Source organism: Cervus elaphus, chromosome X, assembly GCF_910594005.1.
Source record: "Cervus elaphus chromosome X, mCerEla1.1, whole genome shotgun sequence".
NCBI lineage: Eukaryota > Metazoa > Chordata > Mammalia > Artiodactyla > Cervidae > Cervus > Cervus elaphus.
In genome coordinates, this window is record NC_057848.1 from 43,849,968 (window position 1) to 43,876,742 (window position 26,775).

The window sequence follows — 26,775 nt, forward strand, 5'->3', positions numbered from 1 at the left end:
TGCTATGAACTGAATTGTGTCCCCCTCTGAAACTCATATATTGAAACCCTAATTTCCAAAGTGACTGTATTTGGAGAAGGGCTTTTTAGGAGATAATAAATTAAGATTAGATCATAAGGTCTAAGGTATAGGATACTGTTACGTGCTCAGTTGTGTCTGACTCTTTGCAACCCCATGAACTGCAGCCCACCAGGTTCCTCTGTCCATGGAATTCTCCAGGCAAGAATACTGGAGTGGGTTGCCATTCCCTTCTCTAGGAGATTTTCCTGACCCAGGGATCAAATCTGAGTCTCTTGCATTTCCTGCATTGGCAGGTGGGTTCTTTACTACTTAGTGCCACCTGGGAAGCCCTTAAAGTCTAAGGGCGGGGCCCTAATCCGATGGGATTGGAGGCTTTTACAAAAAGAGGAAGAGAAATCTCTCCACACATTTAAACACACTGAGGAAAGGTGTTACCTGTTAAATTAATTAAACAAAAGTTCCTGTCTTCCTGGCTGTTGCAAATTATTTTACAACTTGGCCACTGGAATCAATCATGAATCTCAAACACTGTGATTTTTAAACTTACAACCGAACACCCTGGCATCAGGATGGTTGTTACATGCGACTCTCCTGCTATAAGAACACCAAAAATGAAAAAAAAAACAAAAAACAAAAAACTAAAGGTTAACCTCCAAAATGAATCAGGGAGAGATTATTCACACAAGACTTTTAAACTTCACAGATGAATTATCTTAGAATTCTTTAAAACCAGTGTATCTGTAAAGAATTGAAACCAGTGTGGTTATGGGACAGTCTGTGTCAAAATCATCTGTGTTTGTATGTCTGTGTGCCAGCCTGTGTGTGTCGGAGTGTTATCCGTGGGTGTCTCTGTGCGTCTCTGTGTGTGCGCATACATCTTTGAGAAAGAAATGGTTAAACATGCAGACTCTGAGGCCATGGGGGTTTAGGTTCTGGGATTTGTATTAACTGAGTTCATTGATCTTTGAGACCCACTGTGTTAAATAGTAAGCTTCCTCAGTGGAATTTTAACAGTGTTTCAATTCATCAGAATTTGAACTGGATTTCAGGATTTTGGGGAACATAGCTGGGCACCGCCTGGAAGCATACACTGAGAGCCTCCTATTAGTGGGCACAGTACTCAGGCCTGGGGATGGGACAAGGAAGATACACAGATGACTTACTGCTCAAAAAGGCACCGCTCTACAGGGATGCTCCCCTGTAAAGGGCAGCCCTGTGTGTAATGGTGAGTGTAGGGTTGTAGGGGTGTGGGGGAGGTTTGAGAATCAGCTTCTGACTTCTCCCAAGTTATCTTTGAAAGTAGTGAAGTGCTTATGTCCTAATACACCAAGGGCAGGCTGGTAACACCTGTAGATATATAGACGGGCAGTACAGCTGAGCAGACTCTGGAATCAGACTGCACTTGAACCCTGGCTCTGTCATTTATTTGCTCTCTGACCTTGAGCAAATTTCTTTTTTTTTTTTTTTTTTTTTTTGAGCAACTTTCTTAACCTCTCTGAGCCTGGGGGATTTCACAAGTCAATGCACGAAAGTAGTATTCTAGCACAATATAAGTACTCTAGAAGTACTCTACCACCTGAACACGTAGCTGTTTTTTTTTTTTGCCCCATCTAAGAGCCAGCCTCTGGCAAAATGATTCAAACCCCTGAATTGTGTTCTTAAAGGTAGTGATGCTTTAAGGACACAGACCACAGCATGACGCTTGGTTAGTAGTTTGTTGAAAAATATTCAATAATTGTAGAGAATATATGTTTGGTTTCAGTTTGAGCGGGTTCAGCAGCTACTATGTTATTTTTACAGAGCCATGAAGCAAAAGAACATTAATACTAGATCTGGTTAAGGGTTTAGCAAATTAATGTGGTTTGTTTCTGTTTGAGATTCATGATTCCATTTGGTTCAGTCTCCGGGCAGAACTTTCTCTGAAATCCCATCTTTTGTATTCTCACAGCTCCTACCCTCAGACCTTCATGACTGCCAAGTCTCCTGCCAGAGCCCACCACAGCCTGCTTCAGCTTCCTAACACATTTAAAAAACTAAGTCATTCAGCTAATCAAAACCCTTCCACAGCTCTCCATTACCTTCAGGAAAATGTGCCCCAATTCCTCAGTCTGCCATGATCTGACTCCAAAATGGAATCCACACTTCAGTCAGGCTGGTCCTCAGAAGCACCAAACTAAACTATTCCAGACCTTTGTTCAGATTTCTCCCCCTGCATGGGAGGTAGTGCCTTCTGTTCTCAGCCTCTCCTGATCTCTCCCACTGCGCAGAGCTTCCACACACTCATCTCATTCTTCAAGGACTCCAGTGCCCATTCATCACCTTTCTCCCTGGGCTCCCACAACCTCAGTCTGTTCTTCTTAGTTCGGCACTTTGCATATATCAGTAATGCAGCTATTCATTTGATCTGATGTTTACCTGGAGCCTAATCAGAGCTGAAGCTGCAACCAAGGCCAAGGTGGACATGATAGCTTCATCTAAATTCTAACCTCTGGAGGGCAAGGTTATCTCTTACACTTCTGTTGTATCTCCCTCACTGCCTCCGAGCTCAGTGAGAGAATTGTTGTGGGTCATCAACAGATACTTGGGGAATGAGTAATTGAGTTCAAAGACAGATCGTAAGACTGATTACCCAATCTGGGCTTTCACCCACTTGCTCTTAACTTGCTGGGTATATCTGGAGAAACAGATAACCTCTCTTCGTTTCAGTCCCCACTCAACAAATTAGGAGGCACCAGATCTTGGATAAAGCCGAAGGGCATCCTTCTGCTCTTCCACAAGGGCCTAGAACTATTCACCAACTCCCCGTGGACAGATAGAGGCTCTGTACCACCTCTGGGCACACTTCTCCACCTCCCCATGATCCCCCTGGTAAACTCAGTTCCTTAAGGGCAAAATGTTATCTTATCAGTATGTGTTCTTCTAGAACTGTCCCTGGCACATAGTAGGAGCTCAAGAAAAAGTTCGCCAAAGGGAGGAGCGGATGAAAGCGAGCTATCGTCTTTCATTTTATTTCCAGTGGCAGCAGTTCACAAACCACCCCCATTTCCTTTCGCTTCCTGTAGGTTGAACAACAAAAACCAGTGATATTGACTTGACCTCTCCAAAGCCAAGGGAAGGCTAGAAGGCAGCCGCTGAGGAGCTGTATCCTAAAGAAACCACCTTCCTGCACAGGCTGAAACGGAATCATCTAGGTTTGGTGTTAAAACCTCACTGCCCCTGACGTCAAAGAAGGTCTGTGGCTTCGAGGGGACAGTAGAAACTCTGTTTCCGTAGTGCCCTACAAATGACTGCCTGATGCTTTTGTTCCCACTTTTTTTTTCTTGGCCTCCTTTCCAGGAAATGGACTGGAGGAGCTGGCAATTGATTAAAAATAGGCTTCGTGTGAGGAAAACAAATATGCATTCTGCAAAATTAAAGTCTCCGAGCCTTAGAAGGCTTGCAGCTAGCTATATTTAGGCCTGGAGGTTAGGTCTCCTTCGAGCTGGCTGGAAAAAGCCTCAGGTCAAGGAAAATCTTTTCCTTCTATTGTAGGATCATTGCCTCTGAAGTCTCACAGCCTTGGTTTCTGATCGCATGGGACGGTTTCCTGATGAAAAGCTCAGGAAGTGCTTTTCTGGTGGCTTTGCCCTTGGAATCTCAACGTTACAGACCTGGGCAAGGACTCAATGACCGCCTGAAGCTGGTCTCCAGACATCAGGTGGGTGAGCAGTGTTTCCAGCTCAAAGGTCTTTAGGAGCAGTACCCACACCCCACACCCCCACTCTCCACCCGTAGCCCTGTTAGTCGCCTGGTCCAATACTTTATATTCCTGGAGAAAAGGGTGTTCCTCTTTTTGATCCTTTCCAATACATGTCACTCCCTTGTCATCAGGTTTTTTAATCGAGCCCGGTCCTGTGCTGGAGCCTGAGGATACAGATAAGATGAAGTCATGTTTGCTGTCTTTAGGGAGTCCAGAGTTTTAGCAGAGCTCCTCATAAAATTTCTTTAGGGCCTTGAAGACAACCCTGGCATAACTTGCTTTAAGAAAGTCACTTATTATGAAGTTCAGATTGACAGGAAGATAAATTGGGCTTGAGTCTCCATTTTAAAAAAAGTTCACCTAAGGGCTCAGCTAAATGGAAATTAAAGTAGGATTTAGTTTATTCAGACCTTTTTCAGAAACACACCTAATTGCAGAGAGAAAGGTGTGCCTGCGAGGAATCACTTGTCAGCCCTCCCAGCAGGCCTCTTCTCACCTCCTGGGATCTCAGGAGGCCTGGGAAGGGAAAAGGAGAGGGGAGAAGAGACCTGGCCAGAGGACAGGTTGTCCAAAGGAGGGAGGAGGTAAAAAAGAGAGGGGTGGACTGAGCAGGGGGGGGAGGCAGATAAGGGGAGGCAAGAGGAAAGATAGTAAAATAACCCCAAATCCCCTAGGACCTATTTTACATGTCTTTGATCATTTTTGGAAGGATGGGCTCAGGAAGTACAATTATAGCCAGCTCTCCATCACCGCTAAGGAGGGAAGTCCTTTTCAAGTGTTAGTTATTATTACAACATGAATAATTGAACCTCCCAGATAATCCCCAAACCTCATTTGAGTCTTTCAGTTTCTCTTCCTCCACTGCCAAATCTTTTAACAAAATGAGACCAGTGATAGCAGAGAAAGTAAACTGGCTGGGGTGAATCCCTCTTCTCCTCCTGCTCCCCCTTCCCCCTCCCCTGCCTCTGGTCTGTCAGGTCTTAATCCTCAAAGTGAATAAACTGGTCCCCCAACACCAAGAGTAAGGAGTGTGAGTGAGGAGGAGTGCATCCATCTGACCCCTCTGGATCTAGCTCCATCCAGGCCCCTTCTGCCAACTCCTCCCTTCCTCCCTTCCCCTCCTCAGCCCCCTTGAACTGAGAGCTGGAAGAAAACACGTGCATGACATGCAGGGCCATTTACTTATGTTCTGCATCACGCATTCACACACTCCTGTCTACTCCACCTTCTAAATTCCTCTTACAAGTACTCCCTGCTTTCCACCATCCCCACAACAACTTCATCTAGGCTCCATTCCCTTTGGCCTGGACCCTGGCGGTGGCTCCCTCACTGCTTCTGGTCTCTAGCCACTCAAATCCATCTACCATGCTGTATCCTTCAGTGGCTCCCAGTTGTTTACAGGGTCAAGTCCAAAAGCATTCCTATGGTCTGGTGTGTGACTAGAGCTCTACTCCTCACCTCCTACTGCCTTGTAAAACCATCCCCACCCCCACAAATGCTGGGAAGACCCTCCCCATCTCCACCCCTAATTTAAGTTTGCTCCTAACTCCCACCTTATCCTTTAAGCCTCAGATCCCACACCCCCTACTCCTTGACACGTCTCCTCCCCCCACCCACCAGCAACTCTGGCTTCCAGTCACTTGCATTGAGAGGTTCCCCAGTACCTCCCCAGATCCCCACTACACTTCTCACTAGACTGTAATCAATGGCTCACAAGTCTGTCATCCCTGCTGACCTACAAGCTTCTCAGCAGGGCTCTGTATTTCTGGCATCTAAATGTGTTTTGAAAGAGAATAAATGATGTTTTAACATTGAACGGCAGAGCGCCAGAGTGGCTGTAGCAGAACTAGCACCACCAAGCCTGATCCTGTCTCAGGGCCTTTGCATTTGCTGTTCTGTTTGCTTGGGATACTCTTTTCCTCAAGTATCTACTTGGTTGGCCCTCTGGCATCATTCAGATCTCTTCACAAATTTCACCTCCTCAAAGAGCTCTTCCCTGGCTCCTTTTATCCAACATGGCACTCATACTCCCCACTTTGAAACTATCTACCTACCTTTCCTGCTTCATTTTTTTTCAGGGCTCTGATTGACACCTGGCATGTTATATATTCATGTGTTCATTGACTATCTTCCCTAATAAAATCTAAGTTCCATGAGGGCAAGGAATTTTTTTTTTTTTTTTTGCTGCTGCTGCTGAATCTCCAACATCTGGAACAAGGCCAGGCACAGAGAAAATGCTCAATAACTGTTTGTTGAATGTTGTTGAACTTGGACTTAGAACTGGGTGTGAACTCTCCCTCTACCTTCTACCTCAAATTCTGTGTGACCTTGGACTAGTTGTCGGTTTCCTCTGAGCCTCAGTCTTACCATCTGTAAAATGTGAAGAATAATTGTACATAAATCATGGGTAAGAATGAAATGAGATCAGCACTCTGAAAGCACTTACTTAGCATGCTGCCTGGCACAGAGATGGCAGGTAACGCCTGCCAGCTGAAATCCATGGACACACCAATGTCTTCTGCTTCTCTGATCCCTACCGTGCACCCTTCCCCCATCTCATACCCATGGTGGTCACACCATCAGGGGCTTGGCACTCACTTGCCGCAGTTGTAGAGGTCACAGCAGAAGCAGGTGTTGCCCCGGATGCGAGGTGTGCAGAATCCACGGCTGAGGTGAGGGCAGTTCACCTGCGGACACACAGCAGTGAGCAGGTGAGCTGGCGCTGGATGGGAGCAGGACCCTCTGGGACTGGCAGTGCGAGCTAGTGAACTGATGGAGACGGTAAGGATGGCTGTGAAATGAATACACTGAAGCACAGCCGGGATGGGGCTGGGCTGGCTCATCTCGTGCATGAGGCAAGTCACTGTGGAGCTGGGCTCACATCCAGCCTCAGCCACAGACCTCAACGCCCCATCCCTGGAGGGTGGAGATGGAGAGGAGGAAGGACGGATGGAAGGGTGGACAGAAGAACAAATGGATGGTAGGAAATGAGGCTACGACGGGGAATCAGGGTACAGGAGGAAAGAGGACCACATTGGGGAAGGAAGACAGAAGGGCAGTCACATGCACTCTGAAGTGCACTGGTACCTCTCGAGCTGCCTGCGTAAGGTTCCTCATAACCCTCGCGGAAGGAGAATTTTTGGTTGAGGAACTTATGACCTTATACAGGAAAAATAGGGTTAGGGGGACCAGGGTTACAAGCAAACCTATGGAAGTCATCATTCATATTTTTACAGTCACCAAGGTAACACAAGAATGCGATCATGATGAAATCAAGAGAATAACAATGACATTTTATACATCTTGAGTTTTCCCACAAAAAAAAGGAAAAATTAACTTCCATTTACCGTCTCTTGTTTGTGAGAAATCTTCCAGGCTCCCCCCACCCCAATACAGGTGCAACGAAGTGCTTGTAAATGTGTTTTGCTGTGTGACATAGAATATGGGTGGTAAACAGGCACTTTTTCTATATTGGGTCCTTCATCCAAAAGCTCAAGCCTTTCTGACATGCTGTCAGCACGTATATCTTTCTACTTCTTTCTAACCCGAGAATGGTCAGGAAAATTGGTGAATTGCTGATCGGGGAAGGAAAGTGGGGAAAGTGGGTGGCAAAGTCACCATGTAAGTACTTGCCCTAACGCCTTGGGAGCAGGGCCATAGCTTTGCCGGCCTCCCCAGGCACCGTTCACACTGGCTTTTAGGGAGAAATGGCTTCGCCTGATGCCGTTCCATTTTATGGAATGCAGTCACCATTTTACATCCACTTCTCACCCTTTTCCAACGATCACAAGTTTACCATTTTTCTAACTATTCTCAGAGTGGGGGTTGACTCTCCATTTGAGGTTAATAGAGAACCAAACGGAGAAGGCAATGGCACCCCACTCCAGTACTCTTGCCTGGAAAATCCCATGGACAGAGGAGCCTGGTGGGCTGCAGTCCATGGGGTCGCGAAGAGTCGGACACGACTGAGCGACTTCACTTTCACTTTTCACTTTCATGCATTGGAGAAGGAAATGGCAACCCACTCCAGTGTTCTTGCCCGGAGAATCCCAGGGACGGGGGAGCCTGGTGGGCTGCCATCTATGGGGTCGCACAGAGTCGGACACGACTAAAGTGACCTAGCAGCAGTAGCAGAGAACCAAATGGTCGATGTTGCTAGAAGCATACAGTAGAAGTTCACGTTAAAGGGCTCTCTGGGTTGGGGAGGGGTGGTTGTGAGCTGAAATGAAAGCTCTCCGAGAATGACCTGAAGCCTCACCTCACCTCACCGCCCACTGCCTCAGCTTCTCCATGAGGTGACAGGGACCCAAGGAGAGCTGTGTGGGGTGGGAGAGACACCACCTCACGTGTCCACTCAAGCATCATCAGACTGGCCTCCTGGGGGTGTCATGAGACCAGGGGAGTCGGCCTGAGACCAGGCCGACAGCTGCCCCAGAGCCTCAAACTGAAGCAGGCTTCTCAATAACATTCATTTGGCTCCTGACCCCTCCTGCATATGAGACTCAGGCTCTGTCTCCTGGGTCCAGCCTGCTGACTTGGTGGGCCTCCCACTTTACTTCCAGCTAGACATCAAGTCCAGGCAGCTGACCCATCCTCCGCAGATGCAGACGTGGGGAAGGACCTGCCCTGTGGCCTCTGTACTCTCCTCTGTCCCTCTCAGGATCAAAGCCACAAACAGAGGCTGCCTGCTGGGGTCAGAGGGGCAGCCTGTGACCACAGAACAAAGCGAATCTGATTAGGCCTCAGAAGCGCTAACCTATGACTGTGGCCCCATTAGCACCTTGCCTTGAACTGAACCACTGAACAAACCAACTAAAGACACCTCACAGCAAGCTGCAGGCCTCGGGAAGAGAGTCAAAGAAAAAGGGTTCTAGGCAGAACAGGAGACTTTTCCCAAAGGTAAGGCGGTAACCCCATTCTGGCGCTTACCTCCTCAGCTTCCTTCTGAGATGTCTTGGGGACATAGTGGCACCGGTTAGCATAGAGGGGCTTCAGATCCTGGAAAGGGAAACAGCAAACCAAAAGGCTTTGGGCTTTGCAAAACAAAGCGGCAAGTGCTCTGATGGGTAAGAAAAGAGTTTAACACACACACATCCCAGAGTAGGTAGTGTTGGGTTAATTTCTGTGAGGATCAGATAAAAATGTTCTAATAACTACTTTCTATTGGGCCACTTAGTTAATGAGAAATTAGGAAATTGATGGAGAAATGCGTTTCTTAAAATTTCCGTTCTGGTTTTTTTTTTTTCATTTATTTTTATTAGTTGGAGGCTAATGACTTTACAATATTGTAGAGGTTTTTGTCATACATTGACATGAATCAGCCATGGATTTACATGGTTTTCTTTTATTTCTAGTCTTTGTCTCTTTCCAAAGAATCCCCAGGGAACAGGAGTCAAAATTCCAGGTGATCGCAACACGACACTCCGCGATGGAGGGAGGCCAGCTCCAACAATGAGGTCTCATTATCACCTGAGGACAGGACCAGGGCAGGCTGACGCATCCTCCCTGTTGTCATTGCCATAGCTTTTTCAGAAAGAAGAGCTCAGGAAGCAAATCCCAGGGAGATGGGCAGCCACGGAGCCCACACTAGGTTTCAACTCAACTGAACTACGAGCCATTTTCACTCAACTACACAGATTAGAAAAAGACAGTGAACTCCAAAATACTGCTAAAGCCCAGGAAAAGTTGACTAGCCCTGCTGGTTTGGCCAGCTTCCTGTGAGGGAGCTCTCAGGCACGGGGGTGGGGGGAGGAGGGTGGTGTGCATTGGGGTGGGACAGACAGATGCCACCCTGTGCCGCCCAGAAGGTGGCAGGCAGGGGATGCTGCCCAACTTTCACAGGACATTAAACATCCCCTGAGCGGGAGGGGCCTTCAGCCAAGAGCAGGTTAGCAGAGGATCAGCAGTTTATACATACTGACCTTTGGAGGTGGGCCAAAGCACCCTGGCCGAGGGAGTTTATCTATTGCCCCATCCCCACTGAACCCACTTCTCTCACCACTGCCAATCATCCTGATGGCTGCTTTCCCCCACACGTGTGATTGAGCATCTCCTGTACCTGACACCCATGTGCCCCCTGCCTCCCTGCCTGCTGCCCCGTCCAGTTGCTTCTACCTAGCTGCTCTGTGTTCTCAAAGCGTCCTGCCCTGGGGCTCAGCCTGGAGTCGCGCTGGAAAGGCATGAGGGTTCTATGGTCACGACTGGCAGGGTTTATTGTCCCCATTTGGGCAATGGTAGAAGTTGTTATCATTCCGCGGTTGTGGCGGGGGGGAGGCTCGATGTGCTGGTCGTAACCTCCTGACCTCCTGGTTCTACAAAGAGCATTCAGCTGCCAACTGCTTAAACGAAGATCGACGTGTGTGTGTGTGTGTGTCTGTGTGTGTGTGTGTGTGTGGTGGTGGCCCATGTGCTGCCTGTGGCTGCCCTTCTGCACTGAGGCCCCAGGGGAGGAATAAGCCCACGTGACTAGCAGGTAAGAAAAGGCCACTGAGCCCGCCGACAGCCTTTTATTTACGTCTGAAGGGCGAGCAATGGCCGGTCGGAGCACTGGCCACCAGCTGCCTTCCACTGAGAGTCTGAGTGCTCAGGGCCAGGCCCTCTCAGGCCTTGACGCCCATGATTTCATACCGTCCTCATGTTACCCCTGGGGTAACTAAGTTCCTATTACATCCAGGTAGAAGAGAAGAAACTGGCACAAGAAGGTGATGTGACTTTCCCGGCTAGTTAATGGCTATCTTCAGGGAGGGGAACAGAAGGAAATTGGAGACAAGGGAGAGAAGGAATGAGACACATTCAGAGGGCAGTGTCAGAAGGTAGGTGAAGCTCATATGCCCCTGAGCCAAAGGACAGGGCACCGTGGGACTTCCCTGGTGGCCCAGTAGTTAAGACTTGCAGGGGCCACACGTTCAATCCCTGGTCAGAGAACTGGATTCCCACATGCCATGGGATGCAGCCAAAAAATAAACAAAAGGATGGGGCACCATGAGGCTAAAGGGGCTCCACAACAGGAAAGGCTGGTTCTAACCCACCCAAACAGTGCTGGGGTCCAAATGTGCCTTTCATTTAAGCTGGCCAACAGATATCACCATTGATTAATAAATCCTCCTTCCTCAAAATTTCACAGGGTCATGTCACATATGGAAGTTAAAAAAAAAAACATAACAGAACTGGGTGTCAGTGAGGACTGGTAGATGTCTCAGGACAGGTACAGTGTAGGCAAAAAGGTTTTCTCAAAGACTCATCTAGCTTTACCCCAAACCTTTAATCAAATGCTCTACTGCAGGCCACTACCAGCAGGAGGTACAGATGACCTAGAGTCAGAGGCTGGAAGAAACTTCCAGTAAATATAACTTGGATTTTTCTCCCATTGCCTTTTGGCTAAGGCCATCAATCAAAACCTTTTGGAGTTTAGGAGTCAGGGAAATGCAAATCAAAACCACAATGAGAAACCATTTCATACCTGCTAGGATTGTTAGAATTAAAAAGTCAGCTAACAATAGGAGACTGGCACACTCGGACACTTCCAGTGCAACTATAAAATGATGCAGCCACTTTGGAAAATTGGCAGTTCTTCAAAAGGTTAAATATAGCTACCATATGACCCAAAACTTCAAATCATAGGTATATACACAAAGAAAATGAAAACATAGGTCCACATAGAAACTGGTACACAAATGTTTATAACAGCATTATTCATAAAAGCCAAAACGTAGAAACAACCTGTATGCCTGTCAACTGGTGAATGAACAACCAAAATGTGGTATATCCATACAATGGAATATTATTAGGCCATAAAAAGAAAGGGAGCACTGACATATGGTACAATATGGATGAATGTAGAAAACATTATGCTAAGTAAAAGATGTCACAGAAAACCACATATTTATAATGCCATTATTATGAACTGTTAACTAATAAAGGGAAATCTATAGAAAAAGAGAGTAGATTAGTGGTTGCCTAGGATTTGGGGGAGCAGGCAGATTAGAGAGGTGATAACTAAAGGGTATGGGGTTGTTTGGGGGATGATGAAAACCTTCTAAAGTTGATTTGGTGATAGGTTGCACATATCCATGGATGTACCAAAAGCTACTGAATTATATGCTTCAGATGGGTAAATTAAATGAGATGTGAACTATGTCCCAATAAAGCTGTTTAAAAAAAAAATTAGAAGTGGGAATAGGAGGGAAAAGGAGGAAGCCATTTCAGCTCATGATGCCGTGAAAATCTACCGCAGGCTTCTTGGCCACTAGGCCTGTGTTGCCATGGAGACTGCCTCGGAGTGAAGAGTGCTGTCAAATGGGGATAATAATGTCTGCCCTACATATCTCACAGGATGGTTGTGGGTCTCAAATGAGATAATAGATGTCAAGGCACACTGAAATGCTAAATCCACCACACAAAAACACAGAATTATTGTCATTAAGATGGCGCCTGTTGAAACAAAATAGCACACAATACTATGACTGATTGCAAACATGCTATAAAAATAGGTATATATACTCAGAGGGTAATATGTGAAAATCGCCTATGCTATAGAATCGCTCTTTTAAGGTGTTTAGAGTGGTAGGAGAGTGGATGTCACAAGTTCCTGTTGTGTCATTTGCCTTTTCAAAAAGAAAAAGATGGCTGCTCTCAGCTAAAATAATAAGGGATGGATCTGATATAGGAACCGAGGTATTCTTGGTCCAAAAAGAGAACTGGGCAAAAAACCTCTCTCTCCCACCCCGTACTTTTCCCCCTTCCCAGAAATGATCTCCTTACAGGCCAACACTGACTGAGAATTCCACTAAGCTAGGCATGTGAGGGACTGACTCTTAAGTATGGGAGGAGAGTCCAAGAACAAGTTGGGATTGAAACAATGTTGCAAATCACCCTTGCCCAGATAGTCCACACCCAGGACTCTCCCTCAGGCTAACCAGCACTGTTAGCCAAAGACTGAAATGGAATAAAATATCATTGATCCACAGAATATTCTATGATTCAATTTTGCTCTAATTCACTTGGTTTAGAAAATATACAATTCCAACTAGTTCATAGGATGTTTTCATTTTCTTTTTTATTTATGGATTTTTAATTGCTTTATGTTTTCATTTTCGTTGTTGGTTCAGTTGGGGATAAAAATAAGTGTCTGAGTGGGTTGTGGGGGCTCAGTAAGCAGCTTAGCTCACTCTTGCTTGGGGTTTGTGGGCCAGATCAGGGCCACGCTATGACCTCCCTGGGACTTTTGCCTTTTTCGGACTCCTTCCTCCACTCAAAATATTGAATAGGATGTTTCATTTATTTTAATTATATGTTATGACTGCGTTGGTATAAAGACAAATTTCTATTACATGTGAAAACCTTTTTTTTTTTTTTTTGGCCTAAAAGGTCATCATTTTTCCTCTGATTTGAAAATAAATTATATTTTTCTGGGACCCTATAAAAGTTCATGGTTGTGGGCACTGTGTCTATCGAGCCCAATGGAGAAGATGGCCCTAGGCCAGATTAAGAAAGCACAAAGTGAGGGGTGAGGGTTCCTCTAGAGGGGCCCACGGGAAGGACCCGAATCCCAGGTTTCTCTGAGAAGAAGCACAGATTTGGGTTTCAGGCCTTCCTTGAGGCCTAGCTTCTCCAGAATTGGAAGCACTTGGCATCTGAACACCAGGACTGGGATTGTTCTGAAGACTTTTTAGTTCTGGGGGCTTTCTCCAGACCCCAATCACATCACTCCTCTCCAATTATGAAGACAGCAAAGTTCAACAACCCTAGAAATGGTGTCTGGGGGACTTCCCTGGAGGTCTAGGGCTTAAGACTCTGTGTTCCCAATGCAGGGGCACACGGATTCCAGCCCACGTCAGGGAACTAGATTCCACATGTCGAAAACAACGTATCTATCCTCATGGGCCATTCTTGTCACTGCTGGAGATGGCCAGGGGAGCTCAGCTACCGGGGCTCTCTGCCTGCCTCCTCACTCCCAATGCCAATTCCCTGGCCCCAATGCCCTTGTCTTTGACTTTTCCAAATCTCAACAACCTCCAGCCCCTTCCCCACTGGGAAGCCTGGCCTGACCCAAGGTAAACCACTCTGGCACCTAGAGTTCACCCCCCCAGCTCAGCCCCAGTTCTGTAGTGCATTCCAGGAGGTCCTCATGTAGACGTCACCTCCATGGGGCAGGGATCCTGTCTTCTACTTCTTCTGTACCCCTCACAGCCCTCAGCACACACCCGCTCGATGAAGCCTCCTTGTATTGCACACTGACTTTAACCCCAGACTAAAAATACTCACAATATGTCTGGCAGCAAAGACCCCATCAACTATGGCACAGCAAAAGGCCGCAATCACACCAAAGCTGATAAAGACGATAGAAGCCACCAGCTGTGGGGGGACAAAGCAAAAGTGTCTGTTAGCCTTCCACTCTTACTGCTTCTGGGGATGAGGCGATCCCCAAGAGACCGCCAGGCAAAGCTGAACGCTGGCCCGCCACCCCATGGAGAGGCCCTGAGTGGGAGGGAGATGCAGAGAAGGGGCCACTGGAGCATGTCCTACATTTTCAGGGCAAGCTAAGAAACTCACTCCGTGAGTCAGTGAGGACCCAAGCAAGAGGAGGCTGAGGAATCAGGCTGCATGGCTCTTCCACTCTCAGACTCAGAAAAGTGTTGGACCTTCGACATCATGTAGTCCAACTCCTATTTTATTTACTGTGGAGTTGGAGGCTCAGAGAGGGGAAATGGTGTGTCCCAGGTCACTGACCAGGCTATGGGAGAGCCTGTGCCCGCCAACTCCTAGTGCAATGATCTTCCCAACCCCTCATGGTGTGGGAGCAGGGTGAAGAAGGGATGACTCTGAAGCCCCACACAACCCAACATGGCTCTGCATCACAGAGGAAGGAGACCACACAACTTATGGCTTACATGTCAAAGACATTTTACAAGGGTTGAAGTCTCTGAAATTCATCAATTCTGTGCAGTCTATACGAAAAAATTCAAGTACAAAAATTGTTTGCTGGAACTAGACTGCCCTATTCTCTGACCGTGTTAGGTAACAGAAGTTTTCCTAATAATGGGTCTCCCATTACAAGGATAATACTACAACCCAATGAGGAGGCAGGCATTTCCAGCTGTTTCCAGGGCCGGGAGTAGGTACTGCCTGAGCCCACCATCTACCCTTGTGAAAGTGTTAGTTGCTCAGCCGTGTCCCAGTCTTTGTGATCCCAAGAACTGGAACCCGCCAGGCTCCTCCCTCCATGGGATTCTCCAGGCAAGAATACTGAGTGGGTAGCCATGCCCTCCTCCAGAGGATCTTCCTGACCCAGGGGTCGAACCCAGGTCTCCTGCATCACAGGCAGATTCTTTACCATCTGAGCTATGTGGGAAGCCCCCATCTGCCCTTGTTGACCCTCAAAACAACACTCCTTGAGGTGCTTTTTTGGGGGGAAGGGGAGAAACAGGATGACATTAGGCTGCTCTCCAGGGATAAGAGGGGAAATAAAAGTCAAGACCACCCTAAGGTTCTCCCATCTCAACAGGCTACGAGGAAATACAGATCTCCTTTGGGAGTTGTTCAGAAACCTTGTCCCATAAATCTCACTTCACAGCAGTACAGAGGATTGGTAAATAATGGATGAACGATGTCATGAAATTGGCATTATTAGCTATGCTATGATCAGCTCTACAATTAGAACTCCCCTGTTATTTTGAATAATTTAAACCCAAAGTGCAAACACAACTGGCTGCGGGAGAGCCCAGGTGAAATGGAAGAAGAGGACTATTAGAACTCCCCCGAGGCCGATTCCCCACATTGCTGGGGGAGAACATATGGTTAGAGTTCTCTGTCCCTGGAGCTATTATGTTATCTGATTAAACTTGCTGTTAAATAGACTCCATTATCAAAGTCTAGATGCCACGGAGACTTGTACTGGGGAGCCTAATCAGTCCACCATCTGACCACTCACCAGGCCTCTTGATTTACAAGCCTATAAAACTGCAATAAGCTTGCAGTTCAGTCTGTACTTTCTTCTCTTGCCCTCTACAAAGTCTTCTCAAGCTGAAGCAGGAAGACACAACAGCTTGCCCTTGAGGGGCCCCATTCAGACAGAGAACTTGGTGAGTTTTACCTCCCAGTATATGCTCATCCTTCCTCTCCACCTCATCACACAGGTAGCTTTGAACCAAGGGGTCATGGGACTATTGGAGACCAGCTTTGTAATTTTATTTTGTTTTCTTGTGCCCTACATGTATTTGTTCTGTTAATTAAAGTCCCTTAGATGGAAATCTCAGGCTATACATCAGAGAACAAGGGGTAAGGGTGGCCACTGAGTGCGGGAATCAGAGTAGCAAAGGCATCCCAAGCGAGGACAGTGGCCTGACTGGCTAGGCTGGCGCACTCATTTGCCGATGAGGAGAAAAGCAAAGGGGAAGATACAGATTATTCTATCCTTGTGACTTAAGGAGATGAGCTGGGCAACTGAGGGAGCATCAGGCAAGGTGAGAACCAGTCCCACACCACAGGGTCACTTTAAAACAAGTTTCCCGGAAGCTTAGGAGAAGGTAGCTGTTTCTTTCGTGGTCCAATGTGGGCAACCTTAGTAAGTGTGCTACCCATCCACAGAAATGTTGAGCTCTTTCAGATGAAGAGGTGGTCTGATTGTGTAGTCATGAAAACTTACCATCTGCCGTTTGTTCTCCACGAGGTTTGATCCGATGATTCCAAGGAACGATCCAAAGCCAAGCTGTAAAGCAACAGGGCATAGATGGTCAGCCTGACCACGCAATCATCCCAGCCCCAGGACAGGATTCAGGATCGCAGAAAATAACCTGCTAACGTGCAGTTGTCATGCACACAAATACAGTATGAGCATTTTTCCCACCATTTACCAATTTGCCCCTGTAGATATGAATCACACCTAAAAAGAAACTTAAGTGCCCAGAAGCTAAAAGTAAAAGTCAACCATAGCTTTTCAGAGCCTGCTGATTTCAATTTCCATATCCATTACCTAGCACGTGACCAGTGAGTCAGTAAGAGTTGGATAACGGTGAAAAGCACGCATTATACTCTGATCTTTATCTTTTCTTTGAAAAGAGACCTTCTACCCTGATGCACGAATCACAAAATAAAGGTTGGAAATAGCAATTTTTGATGCATCTGCCATACTAATCAAACCCAGGAAGTACTTTAGAAATCAGCAAGCACCTTAACCTAGACTTTAAAAAAAAAAAAAAGAACAATTTTTTTTGAAAGCCTGTATTTGTGGTTGACCCACTGCAATTTATGTGAGCACTTATTCACCTCCTCTTCCATCTCTGCTTCATTTATGGACAGAAAGCATTCATTAAAGGGTGAGCAGAAATGGCAGTGTAAAACGCTGAGAAACAATCTCCCTGTCTTAGCGTCTGGGATGATGGCTCAGAGTAGCAAATCCCACTTTGCTCTCAGTTCTGCCATTAGTGGACTGAGTCTGCCAGTCTCAACTGGGAACAATCACTAACCGATGGCCGTTATCAGGAATGAAAGTGAAAGAAGTAAAATGTGGTGGGAATGGACCAATAAATCTTAATGCAAGTTCAGTGGTGTAGTTACATTTCTCTTGAGCCTCACTAATGATCAGGCTTTCCATCTGCAGCCTTACCTTGGCTCACAGGGGTATCTCTCTCAGCCTGAGGCCCCCCAAGCCTTACACCAGGCTTGGAAATCTAAAGGACCCAAAGGCTGGGCAAGAGCCTGGTGGGACAGTGTAGGGGGACTGGGCGCTTGCCTCAGAGACCCAAGGAAGAAAGAGATTGAAGGGAAGGAATGAATACAAATTTCCAAGGATCACTCTGTAGGGCCACTCAGCCAGCAGCCCCTCTTGGGAAATACAAGCTGAAGAGCATAAGGATGTATTCTGTGCCATCCAAGACCCTACAGAGAACATCTTCTCAACAGTTACTCTATGCCTGTCTCCCACCTGGTCTTGTTTGAAATGTAATTAAAATGCATTGTGATAAAAGTATAGTGATTAGGGACATCCCTGGTGGTCCAGTGGTTAAGAATCCATCTTGCAGTGCAGGGAAAACAGGTTTGATCCCTGGTCAGGGGACTAAGATCCCACGTACTGTGTAAGCCTCGGCACCACGACTAGAGAGCCTGTGTACCACAACAAAATATCCCATATGCCACAACTAAGATCAGACACAGCCAAATAACAAATAAATAAAAATTTTAAAGTATAGTGATTAAAAGCTGGTCATCAGACTAGCCTGGCTTCTAAAACCAGCTCTTTCACTTGTGTCTGCAACCTTGAACAAACTGAATGACCTCCCTAAACCTGTTTCCTTAGCTGGAAAATGGGGACCATTGAAGTGGCCATCTTGCAGGATTTTTGTAAGGATTAGCCAGGATGCTACAGTCAAAGAACTTTGTACACGGCCTAGCACACAGCAAGTACTCAGTAAATAGGAGTTATTGTTCTAGCGATTACTATCACTTTTTAAAAAGACATTTAACTTTTGAGCAGCTCTAACCTGATTTGAGCTGGGAAATCCTATCATTCTTTGCTCTATTTCAGAAGAGTTTCATATTCTATTTTATCTGCCCTTCCAATAAGTTCACAGTTTCTATTTTTTCAGGAAGAATTCCATGAATAGTCTGTGCTTATGACACTCTGGGCCATTTGTGGAGCTTGAAAGAAAGTCAGAGGCAGTTTCTTACAAGGAAAATAAGTCCTTTTACTGAGTGGTTCATCAGTTTCCACAGATATTCACTGAATGTCTCCTGATCCCCAACGGCAACCTTTGCCTTAAGACAGGAAGCAAAGCAAAGTCACTTGCTTCTGCTGACACTCTCAAATAACTCTCTGATGGCAGTGACCAGAAGAGGCGGCCTGAAGCCTCATGGAATTGTCTGGAAATCCCAGGGCAGCCAGTTACTTTACCCAGTTCCCTCCCCTTTCCTTCCATTCCATTTCTATTCCACTCCAACTCATTCCATTTTCTAACCCTCACTGAGTACTTTTGTCACATAAATAAGGTGACATGGCCCCTGCCCTGGGAGACAGTCTGTGGCCAAACGACCACAGGTGAGGTAGAAACAAGGTGCTCAAGAAGCTGAGAATAATTCATTTTGTATTATATCCTTGACTTTACTATTCTTAGAAACTGTGTGGTCTTGGGCTAGTTCTTTAACCACTCTGTGCTTCAGTTTCCTCCTCTATTAAATGGGAATCACAATGATCTCGACCACACAGCGCTGCTGTGGGGATGAAATGAGACAAGGCATGTATGTAGCGTGACCTGCATAAGGGAGGCTGTTAAATACACGGTCATTTCCAGATTTCACAGAGAAGGAGAGAAATGGGGTCAAAGACAGGCAGAGTTCAGCAGGTAGGACACTAAGATCACCTGAGTTCTGGCTGGAAGAATTCACTCATCTGGATGATGGCACTAACCAGTGCCGCTGAAACAACTTTACATATGGAGCCCCTTATACAGAGTGAAGTAAGCCAGAAAGATAAAGAACATTACAGCATACTAACACATATATATGGAATTTAGAAAGATGGTAACAATAACCCTATATGAAAAACGGAAAAAGAGACACAGAAATACAGAACAGACTTTTGAACTCTGTGGGAGAATGTGAGGGTGGGATATTTCAAAAGAACAGCATGTATACTATTTATGGTGAAACAGGTCACCAGCCCAGGTGGGATGCATGAGACAAGTGCTCGGGCCTGGTGCACTGGGAAGACCCAGAGGAATCGGGTGGAGAGGGAGGTGGGAGGGGGGATCGGGATGGGGAATATGTGTAAATCTATGGCTGATTCATATCAATGTATGACAAATAAATAAATAAATAAAAATTAAAAAAAAAAAGAAAAAAAATGAAAAGCATTTGAATTTAAAGAAGCACTTGCCCTCCATGTTGATCAGGGTCATGTTATGGAGTTCGGTGGAGCTCCTATGAGTCCCATTTGCTAGACAGCAAAATGGAGGCCTAAGAGAATTGTCTGGGCTTGTCCCCTCTCACAGCAAGTTCAGGCAGAACCAGGAGGAGCCCTCAGATCCCCTGACTAACAGCTGGTGTTCTTCCAGCCACACTTTGCTGCCTTTGTGGCCACTGTGAGCAGAACAGTAACCTTTGCCACTGCCCACTCTCCTCAGGGAAGAGGCTCTCTGCAAGGGGGAGTGAGAGATCCTATTTGAGGAAGAGCTGAGGCGGTGAAAGCAAAGGAGGAAAAAATTCAACAGAATTTCCTGCAAATAGACAGTGGCCTCTAATCAACTGTTTGCTCCCCAGAGGCCTCAGAGAGGTAAGCTCTCTGGTCCTCCCTAGAGAACTGCACTGAATTGCGGAATGTTCAGACCTTTGGACCTCCATCCTAACTCCCCATTACCTGAACAAATAACCAGCTTTCTTTGTTTTGGCTGCTCTCCAACTGCAGGGGGAAAAAGACAAATCATTAGAAATCAGATTCCAGGGCTCTTTTTAGACTGCACCCATGCCTATTCCCTGGGGATGAAGCTTAAAAGGATTAATCATTTGATAAGTTTTCACTGGACAGCTACTCTGGCAGGCTCAGGGCTAGACCTGTGATTTGGAGGCCAGGAAATGAGGTGGGATACCATACCAAGACCAATGAGACAGCCTCAAGGAACCATAATTAGGTAATGGGTCTACAATCCTATTCTGTAATCCTGAAATCAACAAAGCTCTTAAAACTAAAAGGCTTTTTTGTAACTAACTTGGTGGCAAAACCTGGCCTCAAACTGCTGTGAGGTTATTTTATAATGTTTATCTACTTAGTGTAAAAATTCACAGTTTACTATAGAAAGATGAAGATGCTTGATTACTGGGTATATCTCAAGACTCCACTGGGATGTTAGATAATATTGGGGTGGCCAAAAAGTTCATTCAGGTTTTTCTGAAGCTCATGGAAAACCCAAATGAACTTTTCAGCCAACCCAATATATGATAGATACACTGTATTATCTTTCTAAAATATAAAAAAAAAGACTAAATTTGCAAACACAGCTGGCCCAAGGGTTTAGATAAGGGATTGCTGATGTGTATAAACAAAGCTAAATGAGAATATAGCCCAACATCCCACAAAACAGAATATGACTATTTTCCAACAATTATGAGTAGAAAGAATCCAAGGTAGGGAGTTCAAAGATGGTAGACACAACTGTGGATCCCAGTAACTGAGAAATGTCCCAGCTGTCTTTAAGATGGGATAGAAAAGAACATTTGGATAAACAGAGAGAGAGAGAGAGCACTGGGAGGATGTCCCAGCCCAGGTAATGTTCAGGGGACTGTGAATGGACAATTTTGGCAAAAGAAAGGTGTGGGAGACCAGGCTGAGGGCATCTTCAGAGAGCTTTGAATGACAATGCTAAGGAGGCAACAGGAAGCTAGTGGAGGGTTAGTCTTATCAAGCAAATCAAGACTCAAGACTCATCTTTGAAACTTACTTAGTAAGCAAGGAACTTTATCTTAGAATAATCTTATATTTTAGAAACCGTTTCAAACAAGAGGTAGAAAAAATTTCTGCCTCATTCACAATAAACCACTGTTTATTATGGTGACTACAAACTATTTTGTGACTACAAAACCACAAAATCCCACTGTTCAGAGCTCCTTGTGTTTCCTGAGCATTCCAGTTAGTCAAAATTTTGTTGGATTTCAAGAGTATTCACATGTGAAGCTGAAGCCACACTGGCCTTAGAGAAGGTTTCTGGGCTATTGATGGTTTTGAATGATCCCTGTTGTCTCTGCCTCCTACTCCCCCATGGCAACTCTGATACAATTTTCAGTTAACTGAGCCTCCCCTTCCCCTGCCTGGGAAAGAGGACAGAAACTCCTGGTTTCTTTCCTGAAAGAAAACCCAGGTGGATGTGGGCCCTAGCAGTACAATAGGTAGGGGAGAAGATGTTGGTATGTAAGACTTTTAGCACTGATCAAGTGGCCAACTCCATCTTGTGGGTTGCATGGGAAACACATTTGGAGGCCTCGTTCTCCTGGATCTAAGGTTAGAGCTATAGAGAAGGAGTGGGCTTTCTCCCTTGTCTTTTCCAGCTTCATACAACTGAGGCTCTTGTTTTATTTCATTATTATTTTTCTTTTTAGTCCTCCTGGGCAGAAAGTTCACTGGAACTCTTCTAGAATGGACTATGTCTTGAATATTTGAGGACAGTAAAAATCCTAAGCCAGTTTGTCTTTCTGGGTTGGTTTTAATTTTTTTTAAATGATACAGTTCAGCCTGTAGAAATGAGCACATATTTAAAGATGTCTGTTGCACACTTGTCTTAAGATGACACCACATTCTGGTTCAGGTACAGTAGTTAACACCCTATCAGAATGCACCTCATTGTCGAAGGGCATCTCATTTGGTAAAATAAAGATGCCACAGAAAAGTGTCACGTGACTTAGAGTTTAATAAATACGATTGGATTTTTCAATGCCTGCGATCTCAATATTTTTAAATGAAGTGTATGGTAAGTCATCATTTAATCTAGTAACTGCTCCCTAATTGGTCTGTTTTAAAATTTTACATTCTCACATACGAATTTAACCAGAGTCCTAAAATAGCAGAGTTCCGAATAACCTGACACTTTTTTCCCAAAATCTATATAATAGTTATTTATATTCAGACTGGCCAACTTGATAGTGCGGAATCTAAAGATGCCACATTTGGCTCATTCTGGTTTTATTGCTAAGCATAGTTTATTTATTGTGTTTTAGTTCTCCAAGTGGCTGCCGATCCACCTGAATTAAGACTTCCCTCGGGTGTTTATTAAAATACACACCAAGGTAGAGAAACCACTGGCTTAGAGTCTATACAATAACTCTCTAATAGCCAAACTATTCAATTAGTGAAAGCACCCAGGTCCCAAATAAATCTAGATTCTCAGGCATTTATTTTTTCAGAGGTATGAGTCATTATTGTATCTGTTATAACATGATCTGACCTATCACCTCAAATGGATTTTTCGGCTGTTCAACCTGCAATCTTCCCCCCTTCACTTTCTATAATTAAAACCTATTTTAAAGAAACAATCTACAGGAACTATAAAAGCAAAAATTTTAAGGTTAAACCATAAGGCCAGCTCTCTGATTAACATTTCCACATCAGCTCTCAGTGAGACACACACACAGATACTTTCCCACTGCTTCAACTTCCAGTGCTAGCTGAACATCAGGTACTCCAATAACAACAATCACGAGCCCTCCTTCCTTTGTTAATGTATTCCAACCCAGCCACCCACAGGCAGATATTCTACAGAGAAGGTTCAGAGCCACCGTTCATGAATAGCAGCTGCTACTCTTAAATGACATGGAAAATACCTTCCCCTCACCCAGGGGGAGTCTGAATCTTGGCTTGAGCATGTGCTCAGCAGTCAGAAATCTCTTACTAAATGCAGTTACCTGAAGCCCACAAAGTCACACAGACCCTATAAATTGCTTTCCCAAGCCACCAAAATGCAATCTTACCCCCCCTCCCTCCATTCCCCCCTCCTTCATGTGTTTAAAAATAAAACCCAATTCTGCTGACGACTGGGTTTCTTGTCTCACCACAGGAAGTGGACCGGGTGAGTTCTCACGTCACATGCTTAGCAGAGGGCACCAAATGCTGTTTGTGGGACACCTGCCCTTGGCTGAGGGGAGCCCTGTGGGCCCAAGAAGGAACTCCCCCAGTGGGGTGGGCGGCCTTCAGCAGCTGGGTGCCAGAGTCCAGGGCTATTGAGGAGGCTGACTGTGGAATCGGTGACCTAGGCAACAGGCGTCAGGCTTGGTCACTCACAGTGCTGGCTTGTCAAAGGCATCCATCTTTAATCCCTTCCCTTTCCTTTGCTTCTCTCTCCAACCCCCACACTCAAAAAAAAAAAAAAAGAGTAAAAAAGAAGACAGACAAAAAAACAACAAATTCATCTGTCCTCTCTGATAACCTAAAATGTAAACAACAACAACAACAACAACAAAATCCCATCCTAACTAACTTCCTTCCCGCCCTCTAGCAGTTACAATTGGGAAGTCATTTAATTGGTATTCAATTAAGTTTTGCGGGTCAGTAGTAGCATGTGTAGATCCAAATGAGGTTTTTGTTTGTTTTTCTTTTGCCTCAATTCAACTGAGGTATAATTGACACAATGGTATATATTTCATTTCATATATGATGTGATGATTTAGTATCAAATGAGGTTTTGTATGCAGAGTTCAGCGCTTTCCAGAATGGATTGCATGCAGCCTGGGGATGGGTAAAACAATCCACTCAAGTAGGGAAAGAAATTATTCGAACTCTTTGTTTCCTATTTTTTGTTTATCTGAAAGAATAGGAAATTGCACATTACAATTATTCAACACACAGACTGTCACTGGCGCCCTCCCTCGGTGTGAACGTCAGGTGACAAGGCAGCTATCCTTTGGGAGGAGAGCGGTTTGAAAGCAGCGGGGGCTGGGGGTGGGGCAGATTATGTGTGCCCGGATAGTCTTATCTAGTCTTAACTAGTCGCAACAAAACGGACAAGGGGTGAGCAAAGACTCCTGTTGATAAACTACAAAGAAGATGACCCTAATAAAGTGACACAGTGAGAAAAATGACAGGAACTCTCAGGGTAAGCTCTTTGCCACCCTGTGAGAGTACATTCAAAACACAAGGATGCCAATGACAATCATATCTGAGAAGAAAGTCCCACATGTTCAAAATTATCTAGTAGGTTACTTGAAATAAGGATTTATAGCCACTAACTTTAATGAGACTTCATACGAAGTGTGTACCATTCCTTGAAATTTTAGTGTCAGTATGAAGATATTAAAAATTAAAACTACATTCACTTCTATCTAATTTTTGAATTTCCATTTTAATAGGTTTATGAACATATATATAATTTGTAAGTGAATACGTACACATATTTTGGGAGTGGATATTCCACATATCTTTCCTGAGAGGACGGCAGGATGACTTTGGAGATCAGTGTGCTGTGGGTCATAAGACTATCAAGCTGCAAGGGTCCTCAGAGCTCAAGTAAGGTTGGGTGACCTCTGTTATGTATAGGAAAGCAGACGCCCAGAAAGAACCTCAGCCTAAGGTTAACATTGCTAACTACTAACATCTCCTAGATGAGAAAACTGAGGTCCAAAGAGTGAGGGGACTTGCTTGGGATCACACTGCTAGTTAGGCATGGAGCTGGGTTCTTCTTAGTCCAGTGCCCTTCTAAATAGGCCCGAGTTGTCTCTCTATATGAACACAGAGATTTATAAAGGAGGAAAACTGAGCAAACACAGAAACTCAAACAGAATTGAAAGCCATCAGGGTAGAACCAAACGTCTCTAGCTAGCAAGCTGCTGAGACCTACCTATGCCTCTGATACTTACAATAACTCCTGGGTAATAACCTCCAACAGTCACATTCTGGGTCCTGGTGGTTGCAGCGAGGCCCACCGTGAGAATTAACACGGACACAATGAGCAAAGTCACGGTGACGTAGATGGAGTTTCGTTTCCTCCGATTGAAGGCTCCTGAAAGCACACAGAGAAACTGAAATTGCCCATTTCGGCCGCAGAAGGGACGGACTTAAAGAAAAAAATCGCTAGGAAGGTGTTCCTTCCCTACTCCAACTGGTAACTGGGGTGATCTCTGGGGAGTGGGATGACGGGATGACGGAGAAGAGATGGAGCTTTAGGTTTGTGCAGTCGTCAGGGGTTACATTTACAGTAAAATATATACATTTCCGGTTTGAAAATAAACATTAGAAGGAACTGTACCAGTTACATAAAAACAAAACTGAACACATTTTTGTGCTTTTTGCATCTGATAAAAGATGTGTCATACCCACTTAGTGGAGTGTATTTTTAAGCCAAATTACAAGGTGTATGATAAATGAAAAGCGTACTGTGAAGATATTAAATGACAATATTTTAAAGCCAATATGCAACTAAGAAGGGTTTTCTCATAAGCTGGAGATATGAAATTTCATTTTCAGTGTAAATACCAGAACCAAGCCAGGTACTGGGATTTTTTTTTTTTTTTCATTTATTTCTGCTATTTGCCACCTCATGTATAAACTTTAAAATGGTGTGTTGGCAAGATTTGCCACAAAACAAATGTGTGTAATAAAGTAAATGTTTGGAGGCCATTAGTCCCCAAAAATCTGTATCAGGGGAAGTAGATGGGGAGGATTATAGCTTACATTGTTTAGGCTTATGTGAGGGTGACATAAATACGAATGATGAGAGACCCGTTCTCCTTCTCAGTGCTTATCAGACATGATAGTGCAAACCAGTATTTTTTTTCCGAAAACAGGCTTATGAAGTCAGATAGAAAAATGGTATTTAGACTCGCTTTTCAATTTAATTTTTTTTAAAGGAATAGAGCACTATTCAACACTCCTCCTTCGGAGGGGGTTCTCAACAGGAAATAGGAGGGATGAGGTACCACCTAGGAGTTCTCATAAAAATAATCAACTGGGGGACTAGTTCTGAGAGTCCAGTTCTCTAGAGAGGAGTGTTATGACGGGGTCGCCCACCCAGGTGGCTTGGCTGTCATTTATGGGCCTGAAGAGGCCACTTGGGACTGTTCCTAGGACCCCGTCACTCTGGGAGGCCTCGCTGCAGCCTCGGGAAGCGGCTGCCATTGAAGCTCAGACTGCACCACTGGGAGGGAGGGAGGGGAGAGGGGATGAAGGAAGCGGGGGGGAGGGTGGGGAACGAGTAAGCCAGTGAGACCCAGGAGGCCTGGCGGTGCTGAGAGGGAGGGGCTGTGGCTGGCCCTGCAGCCCCCAGCAGATGCCCCCTCCCCTGAGGGAAGAAGAGCCACCCAGGGTGGGCCCCACCATCCATCTCGTCTCCCCTAGTGCGGTCCTTGCCTCAGGCTCCAAGGGAGGTGGGAGGGGCTGGCGGTCTCTCCCTTGACGTCAGCCTCGAAAGTGAGGGACGTGACTCATCAGGGTCATTTCTAATATGGTCGTATTCTAAGACCATTTTACATCGAAATGTAGAAGTGGCCTGAGTGTTTAGAGGAACTCACAGACTAAAGCGTCATGTCGCACCCTGGGAGGAGAGGTA

General features: G+C 45.4%; 1 protein-coding gene across 2 annotated transcripts in view; it reads right to left on the reverse strand.

Annotated features, from left to right (window-relative positions):
* Positions 1–26,775, reverse strand: part of TMEM255A (transmembrane protein 255A) — a 49,634-nt gene that overhangs the window by 17,303 nt on the left and 5,556 nt on the right. Inside the window, exons 2-7 of one of the 2 annotated variants that reach the window (XM_043896197.1) lie at positions 25,088–25,230; positions 16,404–16,466; positions 14,024–14,113; positions 8,690–8,758; positions 6,848–6,919; positions 6,359–6,447 (exon numbers count right to left, since the gene is read on the reverse strand). In XM_043896197.1, coding sequence (XP_043752132.1) covers positions 6,359–6,447; positions 6,848–6,919; positions 8,690–8,758; positions 14,024–14,113; positions 16,404–16,466; positions 25,088–25,230 — 526 coding nt within the window. The remainder of the gene's footprint in view (positions 1–6,358; positions 6,448–6,847; positions 6,920–8,689; positions 8,759–14,023; positions 14,114–16,403; positions 16,467–25,087; positions 25,231–26,775) is intronic. The other variant, XM_043896198.1, reaches the window with a different exon arrangement.